The following is a 24,583-nucleotide window of genomic DNA, read 5'->3' on the forward strand; positions in this document are numbered from 1 at the left end:
GGGGGGGGGGGAACAGCATATTGTACAATACTTTTTTCTGCGTTGGTTTACAATGTTTCGGACCTGTCTACCGGTGAACTACACATCAATGAACATGAGGCAGCTCACTTTCCTCGAAGCTTGAGCGAATTTGTTGAGTGCGAAGTGAACAGAGAGCACTCTTTGACCATCCCTCCCAACTCTCTGCTACTTCAAAGTACGCCCCGCATAGAAGGAATCCTGACTTAAGGCTACCCCTCAGTCTTCCTATAAGCTTTATTGCTTTTTCAGAAACATCCTTCTTCAACCCATTGGCGAATGATGGCTGTATATCAGTATTCCTATTCCTGGCTTCCTCTCTAGCAATTGCAATCCCTGGATAAGTGACAGGCGCGAAATCCGACAGCAATTTTGCGGCTGGCTGGAATCCATATCAGTAGGCTCAAGGGTTCCACTGCAACTACGCGTGGAGCTGATTATTACACAAGCTAACTAGCGTTAAGCCCAATTACTAATCTACCTGGATTTTCGAGCATTGCAGTTGGTCACAACAGGAGTGGCCGAGTCAAAATGCTAGTCACACGCCGATATCCTCTCGAGCTCGAGGATGTGGTGCTCTCGCAGAGATGCTACCTTGGTAGAGAACGGTGACTCTGTGCGACCACATAGCAGATCGGGGAACGCAAGCCATTGGCTCAAGTGTTACACACTCGGACAGACGAACTCATCAGCCAGCATCTCGCATGACTAGTTTGACGGACTAAAGCACGATGGCCAGGGCTAGCGATGCCAGGGCGGGTAGGGCACCTGCACGGCTTTGCCAATTGAGGAAATTTCTCGAGCACTCGAAATACCTCGTGTGGGTCTGTATGCAACAACCTCGCTGATTCACACTGCGCGCCGTACGCTTTGGGCAGAAGACTGTGTACCTTGCTCAGGCGCTTAAAAAAGGATAACCTGCTCCCTTGCGCAATCGCGTGTACAAAATATTCTGGAACTCTTTTGGCCTTTACGTTCCATACATAAAGAGCAAACCTTGTTTTTGGCTGCGGAACTTACGCTTACATCTCGAGATCATCGTCTCAATAAAACGAGGACTCTCCTGCACCGCAATGGGCAACACAACAAGCGCGGTAGGTCAGCAATGCCTGCTGAACGCTGTGGGCAACGATCCATCCCTAGTCGCCTTCCCAACCGCCTTGCTATATGAATCAGTGGATGTGAGTCCTTATAACCTGGACTATCCCGTGACGCCCGCTGCTGTGACTTTCCCAGAAACCGCCGAGCAAATATCTGCTATAGTTCAATGCGCTGCGGATGCAGACGTCAAAGTTCAGGCCAAGAGCGGTGGCCATAGTTATGCCAATTATGGTATGTTCATTGAACTCGGAAGATCTGAAGCCGATGTACAAGAAGATACTGAGATGAATCAAATAACCACTAGGTCTCGGAGGCACGGATGGCGCTGTTGTTGTCGACTTGAGACACTTCCAGCAGTTTTCATACGACCCAGTCACTACACATGCCACCATCGGTGCTGGAACTTTGCTTGGAGATATTGATACAAAATTATTCGACGCTGGCGGCCGTGCCATGTCTCACGGCACGTCTCCTCAGGTTGGGATTGGAGGACATGCGACAATCGGGGGACTAGGACCGACTGATAGACAGTGGGGCATGGCACTAGATCACGTCGAGTCTGTCCAAGTTGTACTGGCAAATTCAAGTATCGTCAATGCCTCCGCTACCGAATATCCCGATGTATTCTTCGCCATCAAAGGCGCCGGTGCTAGTTTTGGCATTGTCACAGAATTCCGCATCCGAACCGAGGCCGCCCCAGGACTAGCTGTCCAGTATCAACTCACCTTTAACATCGGAGACACAAGTTCCCGCGCAGAGACTTTCAAGGCGTGGCAGAACTTTATATCTGAGCCAAACTTGACAAGGAAATTTTCGTCTCAGCTGGTTTTGGCCGAAGGCCTCCTGTTAATTGAGGGTGAATACTTTGGGTCGCTTGCCGAATTCGAGGCCCTGCAGCTTGAGAGCAGATTTCCTGCCAACCAAGGTTACAACGTCACAGTGTTCAATGACTGGCTTGCACTTGTCGCCGCGTGGGGTATTCAGTTGGGTGAAGATTTAGGCGGAGGTATTCCTGGTATGCTCAGTCTATATCAATAATAAGAGTTGATGTTCTGACCATAATAATTATAGCACACTTTTATGCGAAATCTCTTCCCTTCTCAAACACTTCTCTCATCCCGGACAGCGTCGTCGACGACTTTTTCGAGTATCTAGACACGGCTGACAAGGGTACCTTGCTGTGGTTCATCATTTTCGATCTTGAAGGTGGCGCAATCAGCGATGTGCCCATACATGCAACCTCCTATTCTCATAGAGATGCACTATTCTGGCTGCAGTCTTATGCAGTCAATCTTCTTGGAGACATTTCTGCCACAACAAACACATTTTTGAACGAAGTGAACAACCTTTTCATTAATGAAATGCCAAATGCGGCATTTGGCGCTTACCCTGGATACGTCGATCCGCAATTGACAAACGGTCCGGAGCAATACTGGGGCGCTAATTTAGACAGGCTGATAGAGATCAAAGCTGCTGTCGATCCTCAGGATATCTTCCATAATCCACAGAGTGTGCCCTTACAATGAAGACCGGAAGTATAACGGATTGGCATTCAAGGGCGTAAATCCTCGAGGAATTGTGCCATGGAAGATACGTCTATCGTTGGCAGACTTCCAGGAGCTTGTTTATGGATCGAAAAGTCAGCGTTTGTATGTTCATATTGTGTATATATAATGTTATCTCAATGTCCGGAGTTACCGGTGCAAATGCATTTATTGATCCCTCGCAATCGTACAATACCTATGGAAGCCGTGAGCATAATAAGACTCAATATTTTGACAGGTACCTAATTTCTTCAATTGAGTACAGGTCTCCAGCCTCGTCTAGGAATAAACCCCTCAACATTCTCATCCTCCAGCACCTCGGGGCCAGTTCTTCCTGTGACTACACTTCGTTCGATCTCGGGTCCCTGAACGTAAAACGGCTCGAAGCCTAAAGGTTCGTGGTTAGGTAAAGGTGGAGTACTTCTTTTCCAAGTAGCGTTTTTTCCATCACGAACGAAGCCACTATTCGCACGATCTAAAGTAATAAACCACCGACGCTGGTGTATCGAACCAATTGAATTAATAGCCCCCGGGTATGCATTTGTCAGACGCGTTCTTGAATCAATTGACTCTGAATCAGATGCTGAGGCGGAATGAACCTCGTCTATATCTTCTTTTATATTATCTATCGTATGACCCATCGAAGTCAATGGTATTTCGTGCCGGTCATTCTTAGGCGACGGAGAGCGAGATGTGGATGGTGTTCTAGTTATTTTCATACCAGAAGAAACTATTCGTCGACGCCGACGTTTTCGAGTAATCGGCCTTGTCCGAGCTGCGCTATCGTCCGCTGCTGAGAGCCGTAGCGATATCGTGTAGTTCTTCGGTAGACGAGTCCCATGAAGGCGTAAGCGGATTTTACGCTGCCTTTCTCGTTAGCTTTCAGCGATGGAGGGTATAGGCCGTAGGGAATAAATACATTCTGAAAGGCTTCTTTGAGCCTTTGGCTATCCGATGCTTGTTGATTGACGGACGATTCAGCTGAAACATTAGATATATCGGACGCAGAATCATCTGTTTCTGGTCGTTCCTCTACAGCATGATACGGCAAAACCTCGTACTCGCCAGTGTCCCAGATAATCATGCTTCCCGTGTTACGAGATCCCATTTCCATCATATGGTTCTATATAAGGCGTGAGCGTGCGTTCCTCATCCTTTCAAGGACTCAATGCTTACCCAAAGGCAATGAACTCTTGTTTCCGTGGCATTGCGATTGATCCTACGACTATTCGGGTCACCAGGCAGCCCATACATTATCGCCCAGCTTAGGGAGCTGGAATCAGAAAACTGAAGACGGAGATCATAATGCGGTCCTGCAATGGGATGATCGTGCTGGTGGATTACAAAGTGGTGACCATTTTCATGTTGATTCCTTGCGTACAGATCAAGCCAATTTTCATAGGAAATCCTGCTATCCGTTCCAGAGGATGACTGCGGTCGTGAAACTGCAGCGAGTCTGGCCGAGAAAAGCTCAACTGGGTTGTCTACCGTGACTTGGCCAGCTTCGACAGCAGCAAGACTCAACGAAGACGCCGTGTCCTTCTTTGCCGTTGACTTCTTACGCGGCGGAGACACAGGTGCAGTTAAGCTGGAAAGGGTCGAAACAGTACTATGATTCCAGATCTGGCTGGGATCTAAAGGCTCTTTCGCTGGTCCATTTGTCTCAGAGATATAGCTGCGTTTCATGTTATGTGCGTAGAAACATAGCCAATGCCACTCATTTCACAGCACAAACATCCGGTTTGTCTTTGTATAGTAGCCCTATTGCCACCGTAAGCGCATTCGTCAGGAGTTGAGAGTGGGTTTGTGGTGAGTTTAGAGACCTGACGTTGTAGGGCAAGGACTATTGTTGTTCCGTCCCGACGCCGATTCGCCAGTGGAATTGCACAAACTTGGATGATTTGATATCAGGCTTTGGCGGCAACATGCATTGAGTCCATCAAGCAATCAGCCACAATGAGTCATCTTTGTCCATTTCGCTAATTAGTTGCATCGACTGTTCCGCTATTCAATTCAGTGCTGCGTACGGTGGTATACATAACGGCCCCGGAATATGGCGGCGTCCCGATCGGGTAAGCACTGCCGTCGTGCTAATTGGCTGCGCAAAACAAAACACCCATTTTCAGGCCAGCGTGGAGAAAGATCCTCGTTTACGACGATCTTTTTCCTGTGTCCTGCTTCTTCGCTGAGCTACTCATGCCTTGAATTATTCTCTTTCTTCATATTAGAAACTGCTATTTTTCTACCTTCTTCCTACTGCTAGTACTACCAGGCAAGATCCCAACATCTCCGGTGTTCTCTTAGCTCTACCAACCAAGGCAGATAACAGGAAGAGTCGACAGTTGTGTGGAAAGCACTTCGGTACCTACTGAAGATGACGACCGAGGTCACCCAGTCTCTGGTAGCTGGACTAGTAGCGCTAAGCGCTGTGGCTCTATTAACGATTCCAGCCATCCAATCGATATTTCTGTTCGCAAGGCGAGTGCCATTATTGCGATCCAAATATGTCTATGAAGACGACGATGGGACTGCGTCCGAAGAGTCCATCAAAGCATGCACAATACGTGTACAGAAGTTCTTGGCTGTGCTTTTGACGGCTGTCGGGCTGGGCTGTTCCCTAAGCCTTGCTGTTATCCATGTCTCTGAACCCCAGCATGGAGGTATCTGCCTTGAAATTTGGGCCCAAGTCGCTACTTGGGTGAGTGCAATCTTTCAAAGGCGTTTCGATATGAGCTAGCGATTTCAGATTTGCCTCGCCTTTCATGCAGCCGCTTTGCTGGTAGAGCCGCTACCAGTGAACAGATACCACATCGGCATTTATGGCTGTGTAGCTAATTTTCTGGCCTTCACAGCTCCTTTGGCACAATATTTCATTTGGCAGAGAACCGGACAAATATATGGCCATGACTTGCAGTCAATTTATACCGGCTTCTTCATAGTTTTGTTAGTGACCACATTATTCCTTGCAATCGTGTATATCGCGATTCCACGCCGACCTGATATCACCCGAGATGGGAAATCGGTAGATCGCCAATATACTGTTTCGTTGCTCCATCGCATTTCTTTCACATGGGCAGATAGAGTACTTGGTTACGCTGTCCGCAAGCGAGGACTGGAGATTGATGACCTACATCTAGTAGACGGTGCAACCATGTCGATTAACTTACGCGCTGCTCTCGAGCGCAACAAGGGAAACCGCCCGCTTTGGCAGGCAATCTTGTCAACATATTGGCAGGCATTGGTATGGCAATATATACTTGTAATTGCAACTTCTGTGATGCACTTTGCGCCTCAAGCTATTCTCTACGGCATTTTGAAATCGCTTGAAGATCACGAACCAGACCATAAAGTCAGATGGGAGACATGGGCCTGGGCTTTGAGTCTAGGTGTAGTCATTGTGCTTTCCTCTACAGCTGACAGTTGGCTTTGGTGGACGGTTTACACAAAACTGGGCATTCCAATCAAAGAACAGCTGGCCGCAACTATCTTTGCTAAGTCAATGCGTCGTAAGGATGTCAGGACTATAGATAGGACAGATGATTCTAGTGATGGGGAATCCAGCGTCACTGAAGACTCAGAAGATAGTGACGATGATGACGACGACGACGATTCCTTAGGGAAAAGTCAACAGAGCATCATCAATCTAGTCGCTGTTGATGCCGAATGTGTCTCAGATGCGGCTCAATATAACCATCTTCTACCCTCTGCTTTGCTTGAACTCACAATTGCCTGTGTCTTTCTTGTGAGGCTACTCGGTTGGCAACCAACCTTAGCTGGTCTTTCAATTTCAATCATTGTACTGCCGGTCAACATCTACACGGCCAAAAAATATTCCAAAGCCCAATCAGTGCTCATGAAGAATCGAGACCGGAAGGTTGCTGTTTTAAATGAAGTCTTGCAGGGCATTCGGCAAATCAAATTCTCCGCCTTGGAAGCACCATGGCAGAAGAGGGTGCTAGAAGCCAGAGACATGGAACTCACCGCCCAGCGTAAAGCGCTTCTATAGGACATTGGCCTCTTAACAATATGGTTGCTCGGTCCCATCATGCTCTCTGCTGTTTCGCTTGCTGTCTACTCCATCAAAAATGGAAACCTTTCTGCCTCCGTCGCTTTCACGGCGATATCCATCTTCGGGTCTCTGGAAGTGTCTTTCGCTGTAATTCCGGAACTTGTGTCTGATTTTATTCAGGCTTCTGTCAGCATGACCCGTATTGACAGACATCTGATGGCTCCAGAGAAGGGGCAAGTAACAGTTCCGTTTGACCGAGTGGTCTTTGACCACGCGTCCGTTGCACGGCCTGTCGACGACGACCAGGACATTCCAATTGAAGAACGATTTGTCCTTCAAAATCTGACGTTCGAGATACCGGATAGAGGGCTAACAGTGGTCTCCGGGAAAACAGGCTCTGGCAAGAGCCTTCTACTAGCGGCAATCCTAGGAGAAGCTGACATCTTGAATGGCGTTGTCAAAGTCCCACAACTTCCACCCAGCGAAGGACTATACAATGACCAATCATATAATGAGAATTGGCTCATTGATTCAGCAATCGCATTTGTTGCTCAGAAGCCATGGATAGAGAATGCTAGCATAAGGGATAACATTATCTTTGGGCTCCCATTCGACAGTAGTCGATATGATAAAGTTGTTTTTGCATGTGCATTGAAGAAGGACTTGGACATGCTAACTGATGGCGATTTGACTGACATCGGTACGAATGGTATTAATTTGAGCGGCGGTCAGAAATGGCGTGTTTCATTCGCCAGAGCACTCTATTCACGGGCGTCCATCTTGGTGCTAGATGATATCTTCAGTGCAGTAGACGCTCATACTGGCCGTCATCTTTATGAGAACGCACTCATTGGAGAACTATGTCAGAATCGCACCCGTATATTGGTAACGCATCATGTTGCATTGTGCGTGCGACATGCAGATCTATGTGTTCTTCTGGAAGACGGGACTGCTCGTAGCGGCACTGTGGAGGAGTTGCGGAGTGATTCCACCTTCTTGTCTGTTTTATCTCAATATGATAAGGATGAGGCTGCTGAGGTTTGCTGGACTGCGAATAAGGATAGTTATCCCGATTCAAGTGGCACTCGCACTACTCGAGATATATCACCTACAAAAACCCCGAACATCGCAAACGTCGATACCACTGAGAATGAAGAAAGAATGCCACCCAAGAAATTTATGGAAGATGAAGGCCGCGAGACAGGTTCTATAAAAATGGCAGTGTACGCAAAGTACTTTACGAGCGGGGATAGCTTGATGTTTTGGTTTTTGGGAGTTTTGATGGCTGTTGTTTATGTTTCACTCCTCATTGGCAGGGTAAGTTTGATGTTTATACATCCTTTCTTTTTTGTCTTGGATCTCGAAGTCTGCGAAAGCAAAATCACGGCCTCATGCTGGAATCGATGCTGACCGTGATTTTAGTCTTGGTGGGTTAGTATCTGGACTGGCGAGAGCGAAATTTCAGCAAGTCGTGACACTTTCAAGGCCCATCAAAATGCAGTACAATCTACCATGTTTCGCATGGAAAGGGTTGGAGTCGAACCTTCGGTACAGAATACAGATCTCACGTTCTATCTCGGGATCTACCTAGGTCTCTCTGTCGCCGCCACGTTCCTCGGATCCCTGAGATACTTCTGTATTATGTTCACAGCTCTACGCGTATCACGGAGCCTATTTGAGAGAATGATTTTCGTCGTTCTTCGCGCACCGTTAAGAAAAATTGACACCATACCAGTGGGAAGAATCCTAAATCGGTTTACTAGCGATTTCCACCAACTCGACTCGCAGATTGGCTACGATATCAGCTTCATAGCGAACCATATACCCGAATTTTGTGGTGTTTTAATCGCTAGTGCACTCGTCACTCCATGGCTGTTACTTTTCGCCGCGGTTTTATTTGTCGTATGTCTCTACTTTTCCAACTGGTACCTCGCTGGTGGCCGGGAGATTAAGCGTCTGGACAGCAACGCTATGAGTCCCATACTGGAGCAGTTCGGAACTGTTCTTGCAGGCCTTGGGACTATCCGGGCATTTTCTAAATCCGACTCCTATATTCATCGTATGTATCGTCTAATTGATCAACATGCGCAGGCGACATGGCATCTCTGGCTCTTCCAACGTTGGCTCACATTTCGAATGAACCTAACGGGGGCTGTATTCACCATGTTTAGCGCAGTGTTGATAGTTTCCATGCCAGGTATGACAGCTTCCCTTGCAGGGTTTGCACTGAGTTTCATTCTGCAGTGCAGCGATGCCATTGAATTCTGTCTTCACCAATATGCGGATCTGGAGCTTGAAATGAACGCTGCTGAGCGCATTATTGAATATACGGAGCTTGAGACTGAAGACCAAGGTGGCGAAGATGTGCCTGCTTCATGGCCGTCAGAAGGCAAGATTGAAGTAGAAAGTCTTGTCGTGGGGTATGCTCCAGATCTTCCACCCGTTTTGAACGGGTTGACATTTGAAGTGCAACCGAACCAGAGGGTCGGCATAGTCGGACGCACCGGTGCGGGAAAGTCATCCCTTACGTTAGCCCTTTTTAGGTTCCTAGAAGCTCGACAAGGTCGTATTGTTATCGATGGAATCGACATATCAAAAATGAAGCTGTCTGATCTTCGCAGTCGAATGGCAATCATACCTCAGGATCCGGTGCTCTTCTCAGGATCGCTCCGATCGAATCTGGACCCTTTCGCAGAATATTCAGATTCCGAACTATACGATGCATTGGAAAGAACACATTTAGTGACTAGACCTACCGAATCCCATACAGATGACCCTCAGACAGCCGGAATGTTGGCCCCAGAAAGCAATCCTGAAATAACCTCAGGGCCCAACCTTGCAAAGGACAAGAACACCATGTTGACATCTCTAGATTCTGCTGTGGCAGAAGGAGGTCTCAATCTGTCTCAGGGTCAGCGTCAGCTACTTTGCCTTGCGCGAGCCATCGTCTCACGCCCGAAGATCATGGTTCTCGACGAAGCGACATCAGCCGTAGATATGGAAACTGACGCGCTCATTCAGCGTTCAATTCGGTCGGAATTTGGCCGCAACGCCACGACTCTCCTTGTAATAGCGCATCGACTCAGCACGATTGCTGATTTCGATCGGATATTGGTCATGGATGCAGGACGTGCAGTGGAATTTGGATCACCGAGGGATCTAATGCATATTGAAGGGGGCGTGTTCAGGTCGCTAGTCCAAGAGAGCGGTGAGAGACGAGCGCTTGAGCGGATTATTTTGGGCTAGACAATTTATATATAGAAAAGCAGCTAGAAACTGGGAAGTTGTCTGTTGTCGACGGGGAATTCGTGGATCTATGTAATTCGTTATCGATAAGAGCGATAGCAAAAGCTTCGGCCAATGGGAACACAGCCCGCAAGGCCCGAGGGATCACAGCTCCACCCAAGCTGCATTCCAACCTTGTGGCGGAGAGGCAACCGCTCGTATTCTCACAATGTTGTTCATTGCATAATTAAATATATCGTTATTCCTCTGTCTTCAATTATTCCTACGTCTGAAGTGTTCTGGCCCAAAGAAAACATCATGTCTGTCTCGTCCGATATCGTCGATGTGTCGCGTCCGTCGTCACCGGGTAAACAAGTCTCACAGGCGCTGAAGTTCGTCAGGCCAGCGCAGATGTCTCTCTTTGCGCGTATAACGTGCTACCCTTCCTTGGGCGAAGTAACGAGTGTGAAGAGATTGCAAAAGTCGGACTCAGCCGAAGATGACAAGGTACGCACGTACGAGTTGTTGACGTCCGAGTACATGACTGACAATTGCGACTCCATTGAATTACTAGATTCGGTTTACTGTCATCCTCTCATCTAGCAAGTCTTTCCCAGAACAGGATTGGAACGTCGAGATTTGGCACAATATTCCGGATACCGAGTTGTGGACATCTTTGCCATTGACAAAATGCAATGCTTCGCTAAATCCTACAATCATCGGTGACGACGATGTCACACAAAGATACTACCATTACACATTCTCCTCAGAGCTGGAACTACCTTCCTCCTCGGGAAGAGGCAACTTCACTGTCCGCTATAGAACGAGCCCCGATACGGATTGGCAATGGGCAAACCAGAGAAGATACGTGAAGGATGGGGAAGTGATATTTGGAGAGAAAGGTCGTTCCGTCGTGTCTAATATAAGCGCTCCACCACAACCAGGCCTCGGGAGCTCTCCGCGGGACGAGATTGGGGAGTATATTGAAGACTTATCCAGTAAACTAGATGTTCAGGCAAGAAAAAGTGAAGCACCAGGGGCCATATTATGGAGTATAGCAGGAAGCGTACCACCTGCAGAGGTTGAGACGTCGGGAAAGGCGAAGTTCCCACTAGGGTCTCCAAAGTCATATCTCCGTTACTTTTCATTGGTGCGACTGTGGAGTCCCTGGCTTGCTCCAAGACACGGAGAGAAGGATTTCAGACTGACGGAAGATGCTATTCTTTGCTCTTTCCTAAGGTCTGATGGTCTAAACTTTGTGCTTCTGGCTGTATCAGGAGTTAATAATGTTCTGACGGTCTTGGGTTCTGGAGAAAACGGTGAAATTGTGGTAGATGTTAAAAATGATGGCACCGACGATGCTAACTTTCAGATACTTGCCTCCGTTGGTGAAAGTTTTGAGGTTTGCGTATCTTCTCTGGTGTACGAGGCTCGAAAAGTTGTGAGAGACTCGGTTACTGCAGTAACTTTGCCTGTCGTATCCGACTTGCCGCAAGAGCCTGAATCTCCGGTTCCCGACGACTTGGTCATTGTAGAGAACGATGCACGTGCACAGTGGCTTGCTGATTGGTATGAGGGTCTTTCGTACTGTACTTGGAACTCACTGGGCCAGGACCTGACGGAAGAGAAAATCCTTGAGGCTCTTGATTCTCTGAAAAGACATGGGATCAATATTGTGAACTTGATCATTGATGACAATTGGCAATCACTTGATAACGACAGTGAGAAGCAATGGAATCGTGGCTGGAAGAGATTTCAAGCCAATGAGAAAGGCTTCCCCGAAGGGCTAGCACACACAGCTGCTACTATAAGACAACGATACCCTAATATCGAACATATCGCAGTCTGGCATGCACTCATGGGTTACTGGGGCGGTATATCCCCTGATGGGGATTTGGCAAAATCCTATAAAACGAAGAAGGTTACGAGGAAAGATTCCGTTGCCGGTGGTCCAATGTTGGCCATTGATCCTGACGATATCAATCGTTTTTATGATGATTTCTACTCGTTTCTCACATCATCCGGAATTGATGCTGTAAAGACAGATGCTCAGTTCTTTCTTGATCTACTGGATAGCGCAGAGGACCGAAGAAGGTTTATCTCGTCATATCAAGACGCATGGACGATCGCTAGCTTGAGATATTTCAGCACTCGCTCCATTTCTTGCATGTCGATGACACCGCAGCACATTTTCCATTCGCAGATACCAACCAACAAACCAAGCATTCTCCTTCGTAACTCGGATGATTACTTTCCCGACGTTGCAGATTCACATCCCTGGCATGTTTTCTGCAATGCTCATAATTCCCTTCTGACAGCTCATCTGAATGTTATCCCGGATTGGGACATGTTTCAGACAAGCCACCCATATGCTGCGTTTCACGCCGCCGCGAGGTGTGTCTCTGGCGGACCAATTTACATAACGGACAAGCCCGGGGAACATGATATTGATTTGATAAATCAGATTACGGCGCCCACAACTCGAGAAAATGCTATAATTCTTCGTCCAAGTGTTATGGGTCGCACACTAGATGTTTACCATAACTACAACGAAGGAAACCTCCTCCGTGTTGGGACATACAGCGGTTGGGCTCACACAGGGAGTGGTATTCTCGGTCTCTTTAACATCAGCCCGGCAGATATCTCATCCATTGTTCCACTTACAGCATTCCCTGGCATTGATACAACAACTACTAGTACTACTCATTCCTCCGACGCGTTCCGTGGCAGAAACAGTAGCAGTGCCCACTATATCATTCGGTCTCACAGGACAGGGATTATCAGCGAGATCATGAAACCCAGCGGTGCACGTTCACTAGTGTCTATTTCCCTTCAACCAAAAGGCTGGGATATTTTGACCGCCTACCCCCTTCGCGCATTCACGCTTGAAGGCAGTCGTGGCTGCTCTTCAACGTCACCCTCAATAGAGTCTTTGCTGACACATGTTGCTGTGCTGGGACTTTTGGGCAAGATGACCGGTATTGCTGCAGTGGTCAGCTCGGATGTATCGGTCGTGGAAAGCGGGCGACTAAAGTTCGATGTGAATCTCAAGGCTCTTGGCATACTGGGGATCTTTCATTCGAAGCTGGATAGCAGAGATGTCGACAAGCATGTCATGGTTCTGATCTCGGGTATTGCGGTGCCACGGCATACGGTCTGGAAGGACGGAGACAATGTTCTGGCGGTGAATGTTCTACAGGCATGGAAGGAATTAGGATTAGATGCTGGGTGGAGCAACGAAGTGCGAGTGCAGGTGTTTATTAGCTAGGGTTTGGGGAAGCACCTAGATATTGACAAGTCAACATAGGTATTCGGTATTCTAAGACTAATGCATCCATGGATGACATACCTAGGTAGGCAAATATATATATCACGCACGTTACGCATCATAAAACCATCGTGCATAGAGTGATCTGTATTTCCTTAAGATAGAGGTTAGATGCCTCTGCAATAAGTGCAACACGTACCAAGGTACTTCATACAGCGTTAGTCAATACCAAGTACGTACCTGACGAGATGCACAAGCCGCTTGTGAGTAATGGGGGTGGCTGACCTAAATGGGGGAGAACAGAGCGAAAACCAATGAGAACGTCAGAAAAAAGCGGCTAAACGAACGGGGCGGATAGCTTATTTTCCAGGGCCTCCGAGGCTAATACCAGTACGTACTAGTTGGCAGCCTTAGGCGATCATTAATATTTTTACCGCATCGATGCGGAGGGTATATCATCGGCTGAATATTTAAGACCAAGCCTGCCATGGCAATTGCACTGGAATGGCACAACCAGAGTATCGGTGATTGGCCAGTGACTGGTTTGTTTGTCTCAGCTTACTAAGACGGGGGATCTGCAAAGATCGTCCATACCATGCGGAGAGCGACGTAACGCCAGCAAATGAGTTGCGCACAATCCGAGACAGGCTGTGCTTTCCCCCCCCCCCCAAAAAGAGATATATGATATGTATGTGCCTCGGTTGCCCACGGATATTCGTGAGCATAATGACGTGTGAAACATGTCTTATAGTTATTTTTGAATTTGGGGGATCTTCGGATATCTAGGTGCCTAATATTAGAAACCCATGATCAAATAAAGAGGCTTTTGTAGTCGCCGTGACAGACATATAGCCTTGAAAGCCGCCCGAAGAATATCCAGATACAACCTCTATTTCTTTCTCCATTCATCAGAGTACCTAGGTAATTGACCTGCAGCACCAAGCCGATCAGGTGTGCCTCCCACCATAAGACATATCAAAGCCGATTTCAAAAGACGGCAATGAAGTTCAGTACCATTCTTGCCTTGGCAGGTGCCGCACTGGCTGCTCCAGGAGGAGTTAGCACCTCGACTGTATCTGTGACGACAACTTCCACTGTTACAACCGGCTCAGTCAGCACAGTGTTCACATTTTTACGGGGTAACCCTCCATCATCGAGTTCTTCAGCTGTGGCTGTAAATGAGGAAAGAGCGACCTCCTCTTCTATTCCCACTGTCGTAACAGTAACCAGCACCGTCACCGAACTCACTACTGCCCAAACACCTACAACTACCAAAACTTTCTATCCATGCGCCACACCTTTCCCATCGCTTATACCTACCCTGCCATACGGTGACTCTTCGCTTCCGGATAACTTCGCCACTGAAAACTCGATTTTCAACGTCGCAAGCACACCCCAGGGTGCTTCGGCCGAGGCCTGCTGTAACGCCTGCTTCTTCGAGGTGCCTAACTGCGTGCAGGCATACTGGTACAGCTACGAAGGATGTGTGGTATCACAGGTCACCAATGGATCTATCGCAGGTGCTGCATCTGGGCAGCAGGTAAGCCATGTTTGTCCGGCGGGGACTTTCAATGGCTTGTCGTACGCGAATGATACAAATCCTGCTTCTCGGAGTACGGGAAACATTGCTGGACCTTGTGCTCAGACTTATAATAATCTATGAGAGGGGATGTCTTTTGATCGAAGCTATATCGAAGCGATGGTGGTGAGGTCTAGAGAAAAGCGTTTTAAAAGGAGATAAAGACTGATGTATATGATACCTAAGCTGTTAATTTTAATTAACACGAAATTTTTGATACGGGAAATCGACTAAGTTATATATAGATTATTAGATCTATCTGCTCATCTTATCTGCTTATCGATTAGGTTTTTAGATAGCTTATCGCGGCCCTACGTCATCAGCCACAACGGTCATCTGAATCTTCTTGCGGCAAACTCCAAAACAGGATTTTCGACTATTTTCTATTCACTTGACGACCTCCTGTTTAAAATATTGAGGAGAACAAAAAGAATATAATCCTAATTAACTTTTGATTCTGACAGACATCTATGAATTCATTGCCCCTAAGCTCTGAATGATACTAATCGAACTTGTCCTTACATCTTGTTTGCCATACAATGTCGCTTAATACAGTCACAAAAGGCGTTGGTGGCGCCACAGGCAATATCGACAAGACAATTGACTCTACCAAAAAAGACAATGTCTCGTCGACTGCCAAAAAGACCAAAAAGCAGACCGACAGAACAACCCAAGACCTAGCGGGCATTTCTGTTCCCGGCGAATTTCCAGACAATGACAGCGACAAAAACAAACAGGCGGAAGAAATGCCTCAAGTATCCTTGCCGTCTGCCTCTTTCATAGTCCAATGGCTAATGGACAAATTCGAGTCCAATACCAAGGGTTTCATTTCTCGTTATCTGCCACAACAACGTCAAGAAGCCATCTATCAATCAGCAATGTCGCGCCCAATGGCAACGACTTTCATAATTTGTCAATTACTTTGTTGTGGTGTGCCTCTGTTGGTATTCATGGCTGGCGTGTTCATCTTTGCAGCTGTTGCGATTCTGCTCTGGGCTTTGTTATCGTTATTGATCCTAGGTCCAGTGCTGTTAGTAACTGGCTGTTCAGGATTCCTCTTGTGGGGATGGGGCTGGTTCTTCTATTCATTTATCAAGTGGGTAGATCAGCGTTTTCTGGGCGGCGTGCTGACACGATTCTTCTTGCCATTGTCGTCGGCACAGGATGATAATGATGCTGATTCCCAGCCATCAGATCAGGCGTCTGGTGGTTCGGAGAAGAAGCCTTAGTCGAACTACTCGGCTCCATCGTATGTTGCGCCCATGAAACAACTCCTACCATTTATTTTATTTTCCGTCGTATTGTCAGCACCTTGCAGCAATTCCTATATCATGTACATATATTGCCTCTTCTACCGATATCACCCCGCTTTGATGTTTGCAGTATCCCAAGTGTTTATTACTACAATTCACGAATGCCTGGCGTATGCCTAGGTATCTACTAAATCTGTCCACAGACGGCTTGACTTTTAATTAAGAGCGATATCAAAATGCCCCATATCAAGAAAACATTCAAGACTCATTCGTGGATGCATTATCTTGCTGTAAAATAATAGATCGACTATACCATAAGTGCAGCACCAGCCAAACGCCACCTGCCAATCATTGAAAGCAGTTCAAACAATATACAGTATCCAATAGCTTTTAAACTTTCGATTTTGCAGCATTCTCAATCTTTCTCCGCTTGCTGCGAAGCTTCTGCGCCTCTTCATCCTTCTTCTTGTTCGAATAGAGCATCTTATCCAACAACTTCCGTTTCTTCCGACTCATCATCATCTTCTGTCTTTCCAACTCCTCTTCTTCTTTTCGCTTTTGAGCTTGATATTTCTTGTTCTTCGAAGACGACTTCTTTGCAGATGAGCCGTTAGCCGATCCGCTGAATGGAAGACCCGCAGCTTCGGCTTCAAGTTCCTTCTGGTGCTGAGACCGTAATGTCTCGTCCTCGTCTTCAGACTCTGAAGCTACCTCTGCAGCGTCATCGAAGCCGTCGAAATCATCGTTCTCTTCCTCGTTACTGTCACTCTCCTCGGAACCGTCCACGTCCATTCCATGGTCATCCTCCATTTCACTTTCTTCGTCTTCATCTACCTCAACATCTTCATCTTCGCCAGTATTCTTCGCATCTTCAGCGTCATCTTCAGATTCACTGTCCTCAACTTCTTCCGCACGTTCGGCTTCACCCTCCTCTTCTTGGTCGGCCAAGCTTGCCCGAGGATCATAGCCTCCTCTGGTGGCCTTGACCCACGGGCTCAAATGCGGCGGAAGGGTTGCGCCAGGCGCGTAGATATCTGGTCGTAGAAGCTTTCCTTCGTTGACGCAGTCCCATACCCATTGTGGTTGGACATATGTGCGACCCGGAATGCGACCACCGCGTCGGAGTCGTCCTGAATCACCACTTGTGTTCTCGGGGACTGCCGGGAGCGCTGATTCCGGAAGAGGTGGGCGATCAACAATCTGATGAGTGATACGCGGATCGTTTTCGTCGTTGGTGAAAGCACCTTCGCCCGCGACTTCATCCCACGCGATGCGCTTGCAACCGAAGGATCGTAGAAGGAACTCCAACGGCGCCTTAGGAGCCTCTCGTGAGATGAAGAAGGTGAATGAAGAAAACAGGCTTCCAGCCTCACTTTCGCTTCCATCGGGTTGAGGCAACATGTCTGCTTCAGGGGCAGCAGGCTCAAACTTGTCGATAGCATATTCGTTGGTCGTTTGATCCTCGGCAACCTGGTTGTCCGTACCCTGATCCAAACCAGCAGACTTAACGACTTCATCAACCTTCTCTTGGATCTCCTTTGAGACCTCGTTGCTAGGCTGACTTCCATTTGTTGTAGGCTGCTCAAGAGCCTTTAGCTGACCCACGTTCTTGCTTTCGAGTTTGAACGCGGCCAATTCAGCACCTCGCTCGTCACTAGCAGAATCGAACCTCGGGGGGTAGACCAAGCCAATGGAGGTATACAGACGATAGTTGACGAAGCCAAGAAGAGTAGTGTAGAACTCGACAAAGGTAGCCATAATACGATAGTCGACGTCGCCGTTTACCTTTTGGACGAAGCGATACGGAACAAGCCAAAGAATATCTTGGCCCTGAATCGTCGCTTGGTAGTATATGCCCTTGATTGACAAGAAAGACTTGCGAAGCGAATGCGTGGTGATCAGGTAATGCTGGAACTCGTGGCAGAGCCGTTGGCATCGAGCAATCGTCTTGGGGGGAACTGATGTGGTTGACGGCAAGCTTGCAAAGAGGAACAGCAATGAAAGACAATCATCGAGATCCCTCAAGGCGTCGACAAAAGTCGGGTATCGTTCTTTGATGATGTGGTCTAGGCTGAGTTTGGGAGCAAGGTTTTTCTCGAGTCGCGCGGCATCTCCTACTTCACCACGGCCGAGGGAACGAGCGATCTTCTTTGACAGCGCCTTTTGCTCGCGGAATTTTCGAAGCAATGGCTCATGGAGGAGGTACTGGATATCTTTTGTGTAGTAAAACGTGGTGTTGGGAGTGGAATTCTTGGCTGCCTTCTTCTTGCTCCGCGGTTCACGAGGGTAGATTCCTAACAGATTGAAGGTTAACAGGGTGATAGATTTCGGAATAAATGAAAGATATATTCACCTTTAAAGATACAAAGTCGTCGAAAATCTGGCAGAGATATCTGCAGTTTTCGCACGGCCTGAGTACGCGTGATATAGTTTTTGGCCTGGCCGGAGGTTCCTAAAGCAACCGTTAGTCTTGCAGCCTTCAATTTATTGAGCATATTCAATTCAGCTGTAGACTAACCCTTCTTCTTAATTTTCGCCATGGTGTATGAATGCGCAAAGCGATTTCCAAGACGGCTGTTGCTGAGCACAAGCAAAGGTTAGACAGGAAGCCGGAAAAAAAAAAAAAGTCCATCGAAATCTTTTTTTTCTCCAATCGGCGGGACGGCGGAGATGGTCCGTGCGCCGAGGGCTGCGGGAAAGGAGGAGGACGGAACAGCCACAGCGAACAACAAAAGCAACACCAGTGAACATGCACACTTGAATAATATAATGACTTCAGCTTGCTAGCGCCTGAAACCAGACATCTGCATTCAGTATCTTACTTTTGTCTGTTCATTTTTCCTGCGCTCGTCCTTGCAAATGCCTGTCGACCGGAGGAAAGCAGCTGTCTTCGCTGCAGCTGTTGCGGTGCGGCTCTTTCTCGTCATTGCTTTTCCCTCGCTGCCTGGTCTTTTGACCTCAAGGGTCGAAGTGTCCACTCCAATTAGCAGTTTCAAACGATGTGAGCTCTGGGATTACACAGTCTCGAGTCTGTTCTAAGGCTGACTTAAATGAAACTTAGTGCAAGAAGGTCTTTTTCTGTACACCCGTAACGTGTCCCCATACGAGGGCGGCGTCTTCCATCAGGTACCGGATACTGCAATGTGTAGGAAGGAATAATCGATCTGACTGTGGGAAATCTTTAGGCACCTCTTCTTCTTCCCATTTTTTCCTTGCTTCCAAATCCAAGAGAATACCCGTTCGCTACAAATGTGCTTTTCACCGCGATTGATCTCTTGAATGCGAACGCCTTGATCACTATTTCCGACTCAGCCGAATCCGTCACGGGACGTCTATATAGTTCATTACGCAAGCATATTAGGTGGGATGGGGTATCAATCGCTGCATGGTAATTTGCTTCCAGACTTTCAGGAATAAGTGATCCTTGCAAACGCTGACACCCAATGAAGGTACCTCTTAAACCCATTCGTTATCGCAACATGCCTTGCTCGATCGACGACGGTATTTACCAATCTGTCCATTCTGTATGCAATCTCAAATGCTGTCAGCGGAAATAGTGTCAATGCTATGGTGGCTCTTGCTTTGGCATCTTACTTGTCTCTTTATCCGGCGCTCCTCTTCATACCATTAATCCTCCTCTGTTATGATCGACTAGTCAAAAGCAGGAGTGAACACGAGAGACCTTACGAAGTTGCCTTTGTGCTAAAGTGCTCAGGTATTGCTATTGCAACCATTGCCGGGCTGCTAGGTGCATCTTTCCTAGTGACAGGATTTTCGTGGGACTTTATACCTGCAACCTACGGGTTCCATTTGCTTGTCCCTGATCTTGCACCAAATGTTGGTTTATGGTGGTATTTTTTTATCGAGATATTCGATTCCTTCCGGGAGTTCTTTCTCGGTGTTTTCTGGTTGCACTTGGTGGGTTACGTTGGAGGACTGACGATTCGATTGCGACGACAACCCTTGTTCGTCGTCACTTCGTTGATTGGAATTTTTGCCATCTTCAAGCCTTATCCTAGCATTGCCGATGTTTCGTTGTACTTTGCGCTTCTGCCCTTGTATCGGCATCTGTCACCACGTAAGTACTTGATGATATTTTGACAACGGCATAACGTCTACTAATATCTCTGTGAAACAAATATAGTAACGCGATACACCTTCTTCGCCGCATCTGCATTACTCTATGCCACTCTGTTAGGACCGGCTTTTTATCATCTATGGATCTATGCTGGCTCCGGCAATGCCAATTTCTTCTATGCTATCACGTTGGTATGGAGTCTAGGGCTCACAATTCTTGTTGCGGATCTTATATTTGCAGCTCTGCGAGACGAGTGGGAATATGATCACCCAGAGATGAAGGGAAAAGACGTCAGGCAGATCTGAAATTTAGTTTTCTTTTTTCGATACCATAATCTGACTTGTATGAAATCTAAAGGCTCTAAATGATTTGAATACAATAAATCATAATGCCGGCCGTCTAATCTCTATTAAATTCATACATATCGTCATCGACCCGGTATCATTGCTTTGGACAAAATCAAATAATCGGGCTCCTTCACCGTACCATTCCTCAATCGTCTCGGCTCAGGTGAGAATTCATCCACCCCATAACCCAATCGCTCATAAAACGCCAATGCGGGACTATTAGCCTTGAAAACTGTTAGCATGGTCTTTTCGAGTCCTATTCGGCGTGCTGTTTCCTCGAATAGACCCATGAGCTGCCGGCCGATACCGTGGCCTTGAAGTTTGGGATGAATGTGAATTTCATAGCAATATAACACTTCCTTTCCGTCTTCATATGTTGTCATGAATGACAAAAATCCGAGTACTTCGGAATGGGGAGCAGCGATAGGCGCATTATCATTATCATCATCATTATTATTATGGGCAGCAGTGTTACTTGCTGATGGCGAGGACGTGTCGCTACCGATACTATTATCACTCATCCTTTGCTTTTTCTCTGTTGGTAGTCTACCTCGTAGAACCATGAACCGCATATCCGGTAGACGCATTTCTTTCCTTTTTTTCGAGGGGGACCATCCCATAGACGAGGACTGGTAGTCGGCGGACGAAGTCGTTTCGATCAGCGAGAAACAGCTCTCAAAATCTAGCGAGGGAATAGTCGCTGCTGAGTATATGTGGATTTCGCCATGGAGTCTATCGTCACGCGCGGAGTCATCGTGCTTCGGGGATGCCTGTACATGTAAATCCGCCGGGTTGATGAAGCACGTGGTGAACTCGTGGACGCTCAGAGCATTAGTACGCTCGACTAGGGGAAGTTCTTTTGCCTGATATTCTGCAATTGTATTTATGGCCTATTTTAGTCTCCTTGGAACGATCTGCTTGAAAAGACTGGTTTCATCCATCTCACTCACCATCCCCTGCTCTTTCACGGTGATGTTTGGACAATCGAAGGCCAGATTGTGAATGCGACAACGATTGACGAGGTGAAGGTTTACTAACCCTGTTGTTCTTCGTTGCGGGCATTTTATGAACGGAATGTCGTCGAATAGAATGGCTAGGTAGGGACAAGTGGGAGTGAATTTTCTAGATGGCATCGAAGTCACATGAAAATCCGATAAGATAAACAAACAGCGCCGTCGAGTGTTTTTCCATCTTGAGCCCAACTCAACTCAGCCTCACCCATTATAATTATGCTGACTATGTGCCTCGGTCCTCTTTTTGCTTTATCCTAGGATACCAATATTCATATAGGTACAGTGATGTGCTTCTAAATTACAAATCGCCCAGACTCCGGCGAATCCGAATACTCCGACAGCTCCAGGCGCTCGCTGCCCGGAGCTCTCCTAGTCATGAACCATCGCACTTAATGCACGATACGCGCGGCCATAGTTCTTCCCAAACGATGCCAGATTGTGGAACCAACCAAAACCTCATCGCTGGTGTACCGGGTCGTCGGTCGCCCATCCGGCTATGAAAAAAGGCCACCGGCGTGGGCAGCCTTGGCCTTTAATTCTACCTTCAGCTTGTGACCAGCGGTCAAGGAGAAGCCTGCAACTCCACCATGCCCCTCGAAGCCACGGACACCGAGATGATGAGCCATGAGGGCCGCTGCGATCTCGTCTTTGAACGCACTTGCCTCGATGAGCTACATCTTTTCGCCTCCACCTTCTTCTGCAGGCGTACAGAGAATGCGCATGCGGAGTGACGATGAACCCTTCGCGGCACAGGAGGTCTGTGATGGTTTGGTGTGCAAATTGCTCCTGATACGCGATTTCCGGGTGACTGAGGAGTTACTCGGTCAGCGAAGCTCGTTATTAGCCTCGTCAATAATAGCAGAAGCAGGTTCTAGCACGTCTGTGACAGTGCCGGTCTGACAATTATGGTTGCGTCCATGGATTGTGCCATTTATTTGCAATTACGCCTGAAGAGGCTTCCTTTCCGTGGTATCGTTATAAAGGATTTGAAAATGCAGTCCATAGCGTAAGCCATTGTACTCAGCAGTTGCACCCGGATTCATGGCTCGTAGATAGCCGATGCATTTGGCTATCTCTATCGGACATCTGTTGTGCTTGTGAGTACGCATTACAAAACCTCCTACCTTTTACATAAAATGCAAAGGATGTGTTTGTGTTCGATATTACAATCGCGCTTTTTGAGGCATTGTTAAATCCTCAGATTTCATTGGCTGCCTAACACGGGTTGGCGGTGAACAAGCTGTACATATATGTATGTAATCTGCCCGAAAGCATCGCCAGCCGTTTCTCCAACTCACCCCAGCTTCCTGCCCACTATCTATCGAGGCACATAACGGTCTTGCTGCGAGCAGAAATATGTCTAATACTCCAAGCCCCCTAAGTGTCTCAATGACAGATGTTTCTCAGCCACGTGAGACCAAAAGGCGACGAGCCCGCCACCACAAATCTCGCCAGGGATGCTACACCTGCAAGCTACGCCGGGTCAAGGTCCGTCGACACCGGATATGAATGATTCTACAAATTTTCTCTCATTCTTCGTCAACTTGAGCTGTTGACCACATTTCATAGTGCGATGAAGCCAGACCAGTTTGTGGAGCGTGTTCCTTCCGTGGCGAGTCTTGCTGCTATCCGCCACCAAACCAGCAGCTAATGTATGTACCTTGAGTTTCAATGGAGAGGATACACCCACCTAGTTGATCGTTTGTTGACCTGCAGAATCCAAGTTCCTCAAACTCAGCGCGCTCTGCTCGTCTGGGCAGCGAGACTGTAGAGCAGTTGCTGCAGCCGTTAGAATTGCACCTGCCCGAGCTATCTGAGAATGTGTCTCGGGACGATGAAAGCATTAACATGGCAGACATGGCACTTTTGACATATTACATGATTCATGTGTCAGGCAATATGGCTGTCCATCCGGAGCGGAAACTCAGCTGGCAGCGAGTCATCCCAGCCCTGGCCGCCAAGCATGAGTATCTGATGCATCTTCTCCTCGCTCTGGCCGGTACGCATGCAGTATTTGAGGCGGAGAAGGCCCATGGCTCTCCACTAGTTCCCAACACCGATGGGAATATCTCCAATCAAATCGACGCCGCGCTATCGCGTGATTATCATCGGATCCTTGAGCATCACCAGAGAGGTCTTGAAGGTTTCCGGCACGCATTAGCAGGAATGACAGCCAGTAATGTAGAATACGTTTTCTGTGGCTCCGTTCTTATTGTGGCCTTTGCGTTTGCTTCGTTGCGAATCCGGGCCCTAAACGATGCGCACATGGCACCCCGCAGCGAAGATTCGCTCGAACAGCCCTACACCGACTGGCTACATCTAGTCCGTGGCTTAGCCACCGTAGCGCAGGAGCACTGGTTTTCGCTTAAAATCAGCAGTATGAGATCCTTATTGTTGTATGCCTACGCCAACGATGACTGGAAGCCAAACCCGCCGTCATCCCCGGCTACCATTTTCCCCCGCCTACAACATGCCTCTCCGCAGTTGCTTTTATTTTCGCAAGGCGCAGCTCAACAAATATCCCTCCTAGGCAACTTTGCAAGCATGCTGAATGAAGACGTTGGGACATGCATGGAAGGAACCGGAAGCCCAGAAACTCGTATATCCCCCGCCATGCAGGCCTCGGAACTTTTGAGCGAACAGATCAAGACGCTCGAAAAACTTGAGGAAATGTACATGCGCATTTTATATGTATTTCAATTCACGACCAGTCAGCATGACTGTTCCGTCTCTCGCGATCTTCAGATTGATCTCGAAGAGACTGCCGTCCTATCGTGGCCGCATGCCATCTCGAATGCATTTATCTTGTCCCTGCAACCGGGACAAGAATTAGGGATTCTCGAGGGTTTCTCATATGTGATTCTGGCGCATTTCTATGTGATCTCGCTGTTGTTCGAAGATCTCTGGTATATGAAGAGGGCCTTCCCACAGGAAATCCGGACTGTTCATAGGCTGATTGGGCGGTTGGCATATGGACCGCTTGCGTCTTTGATGGAGTGGCCAATGGCATTTGTTGCTGGACGGTGATTGAGTGTCATCATCTGGGGTTTCTCGGTATCAAGGCGTGTACGCCCTTTCCTACACGGTCTCCACTACTAGTTGGACTCAGGAAAAAAGCCTCATGTAACACATTTATTGCCAATACAAA

General features: G+C 47.7%; 9 protein-coding genes across 9 annotated transcripts, besides 1 other annotated feature; 7 read left to right on the plus strand and 2 right to left on the minus strand.

Annotated features, from left to right (window-relative positions):
* Positions 1 to 1,091: 1,091 nt before the first annotated feature.
* Positions 1,092 to 2,645, plus strand: UA08_02364 (hypothetical protein; the record flags this gene model as incomplete). The annotated part of the gene is made up of 3 exons (XM_020264398.1): positions 1,092 to 1,350; positions 1,424 to 2,134; positions 2,191 to 2,645. The coding sequence occupies 3 exons, from the start codon at positions 1,092 to 1,094 to the stop codon at positions 2,643 to 2,645; spliced, it is 1,425 nt and encodes a 474-aa protein (XP_020122233.1).
* A 748-nt stretch (positions 2,646 to 3,393) lies between these two features.
* On the minus strand, positions 3,394 to 4,349 carry UA08_02365 (hypothetical protein; the record flags this gene model as incomplete). The annotated part of the gene is made up of 2 exons (XM_020264399.1): positions 3,394 to 3,786; positions 3,840 to 4,349. 2 exons carry the CDS (start codon positions 4,347 to 4,349, stop codon positions 3,394 to 3,396), a joined length of 903 nt encoding a protein of 300 aa, XP_020122238.1.
* Positions 4,350 to 5,814: 1,465 nt separating this feature from the next.
* UA08_02366 (hypothetical protein) lies at positions 5,815 to 9,918 on the plus strand (the record flags this gene model as incomplete). Its single annotated transcript, XM_020264400.1, has 3 exons — positions 5,815 to 6,615; positions 6,670 to 7,989; positions 8,095 to 9,918. The coding sequence occupies 3 exons, from the start codon at positions 5,815 to 5,817 to the stop codon at positions 9,916 to 9,918; spliced, it is 3,945 nt and encodes a 1,314-aa protein (XP_020122239.1).
* Positions 9,919 to 10,215: 297 nt separating this feature from the next.
* UA08_02367 (hypothetical protein) lies at positions 10,216 to 13,165 on the plus strand (the record flags this gene model as incomplete). The annotated part of the gene is made up of 2 exons (XM_020264401.1): positions 10,216 to 10,404; positions 10,472 to 13,165. The coding sequence occupies 2 exons, from the start codon at positions 10,216 to 10,218 to the stop codon at positions 13,163 to 13,165; spliced, it is 2,883 nt and encodes a 960-aa protein (XP_020122236.1).
* Positions 13,166 to 14,165: 1,000 nt separating this feature from the next.
* UA08_02368 (hypothetical protein) lies at positions 14,166 to 14,828 on the plus strand (the record flags this gene model as incomplete). The annotated part of the gene is made up of 1 exon (XM_020264402.1): positions 14,166 to 14,828. The coding sequence occupies one exon, from the start codon at positions 14,166 to 14,168 to the stop codon at positions 14,826 to 14,828; it is 663 nt and encodes a 220-aa protein (XP_020122237.1).
* Positions 14,829 to 15,283: 455 nt separating this feature from the next.
* Positions 15,284 to 15,973, plus strand: UA08_02369 (hypothetical protein; the record flags this gene model as incomplete). The annotated part of the gene is made up of 1 exon (XM_020264403.1): positions 15,284 to 15,973. One exon carries the CDS (start codon positions 15,284 to 15,286, stop codon positions 15,971 to 15,973), a length of 690 nt encoding a protein of 229 aa, XP_020122240.1.
* A 414-nt stretch (positions 15,974 to 16,387) lies between these two features.
* UA08_02370 (Pescadillo-like protein) lies at positions 16,388 to 18,537 on the minus strand (the record flags this gene model as incomplete). The annotated part of the gene is made up of 3 exons (XM_020264405.1): positions 16,388 to 18,291; positions 18,351 to 18,449; positions 18,516 to 18,537. 3 exons carry the CDS (start codon positions 18,535 to 18,537, stop codon positions 16,388 to 16,390), a joined length of 2,025 nt encoding a protein of 674 aa, XP_020122241.1.
* A 939-nt stretch (positions 18,538 to 19,476) lies between these two features.
* Positions 19,477 to 20,380, plus strand: UA08_02371 (hypothetical protein; the record flags this gene model as incomplete). The annotated part of the gene is made up of 3 exons (XM_020264406.1): positions 19,477 to 19,498; positions 19,653 to 20,075; positions 20,142 to 20,380. The coding sequence occupies 3 exons, from the start codon at positions 19,477 to 19,479 to the stop codon at positions 20,378 to 20,380; spliced, it is 684 nt and encodes a 227-aa protein (XP_020122712.1).
* Positions 20,381 to 20,853: 473 nt separating this feature from the next.
* Positions 20,854 to 20,903: a repeat region (Identified by RepeatMasker using a combination of RepBase library and repeat library created with RepeatScout).
* A 1,888-nt stretch (positions 20,904 to 22,791) lies between these two features.
* On the plus strand, positions 22,792 to 24,462 carry UA08_02372 (hypothetical protein; the record flags this gene model as incomplete). Its single annotated transcript, XM_020264407.1, has 3 exons — positions 22,792 to 22,923; positions 23,005 to 23,087; positions 23,160 to 24,462. 3 exons carry the CDS (start codon positions 22,792 to 22,794, stop codon positions 24,460 to 24,462), a joined length of 1,518 nt encoding a protein of 505 aa, XP_020122711.1.
* Positions 24,463 to 24,583: the final 121 nt, after the last annotated feature.

This window comes from Talaromyces atroroseus (assembly GCF_001907595.1).
Source record: "Talaromyces atroroseus strain IBT 11181 chromosome Unknown scaffold_2, whole genome shotgun sequence".
NCBI lineage: Eukaryota > Fungi > Ascomycota > Eurotiomycetes > Eurotiales > Trichocomaceae > Talaromyces > Talaromyces atroroseus.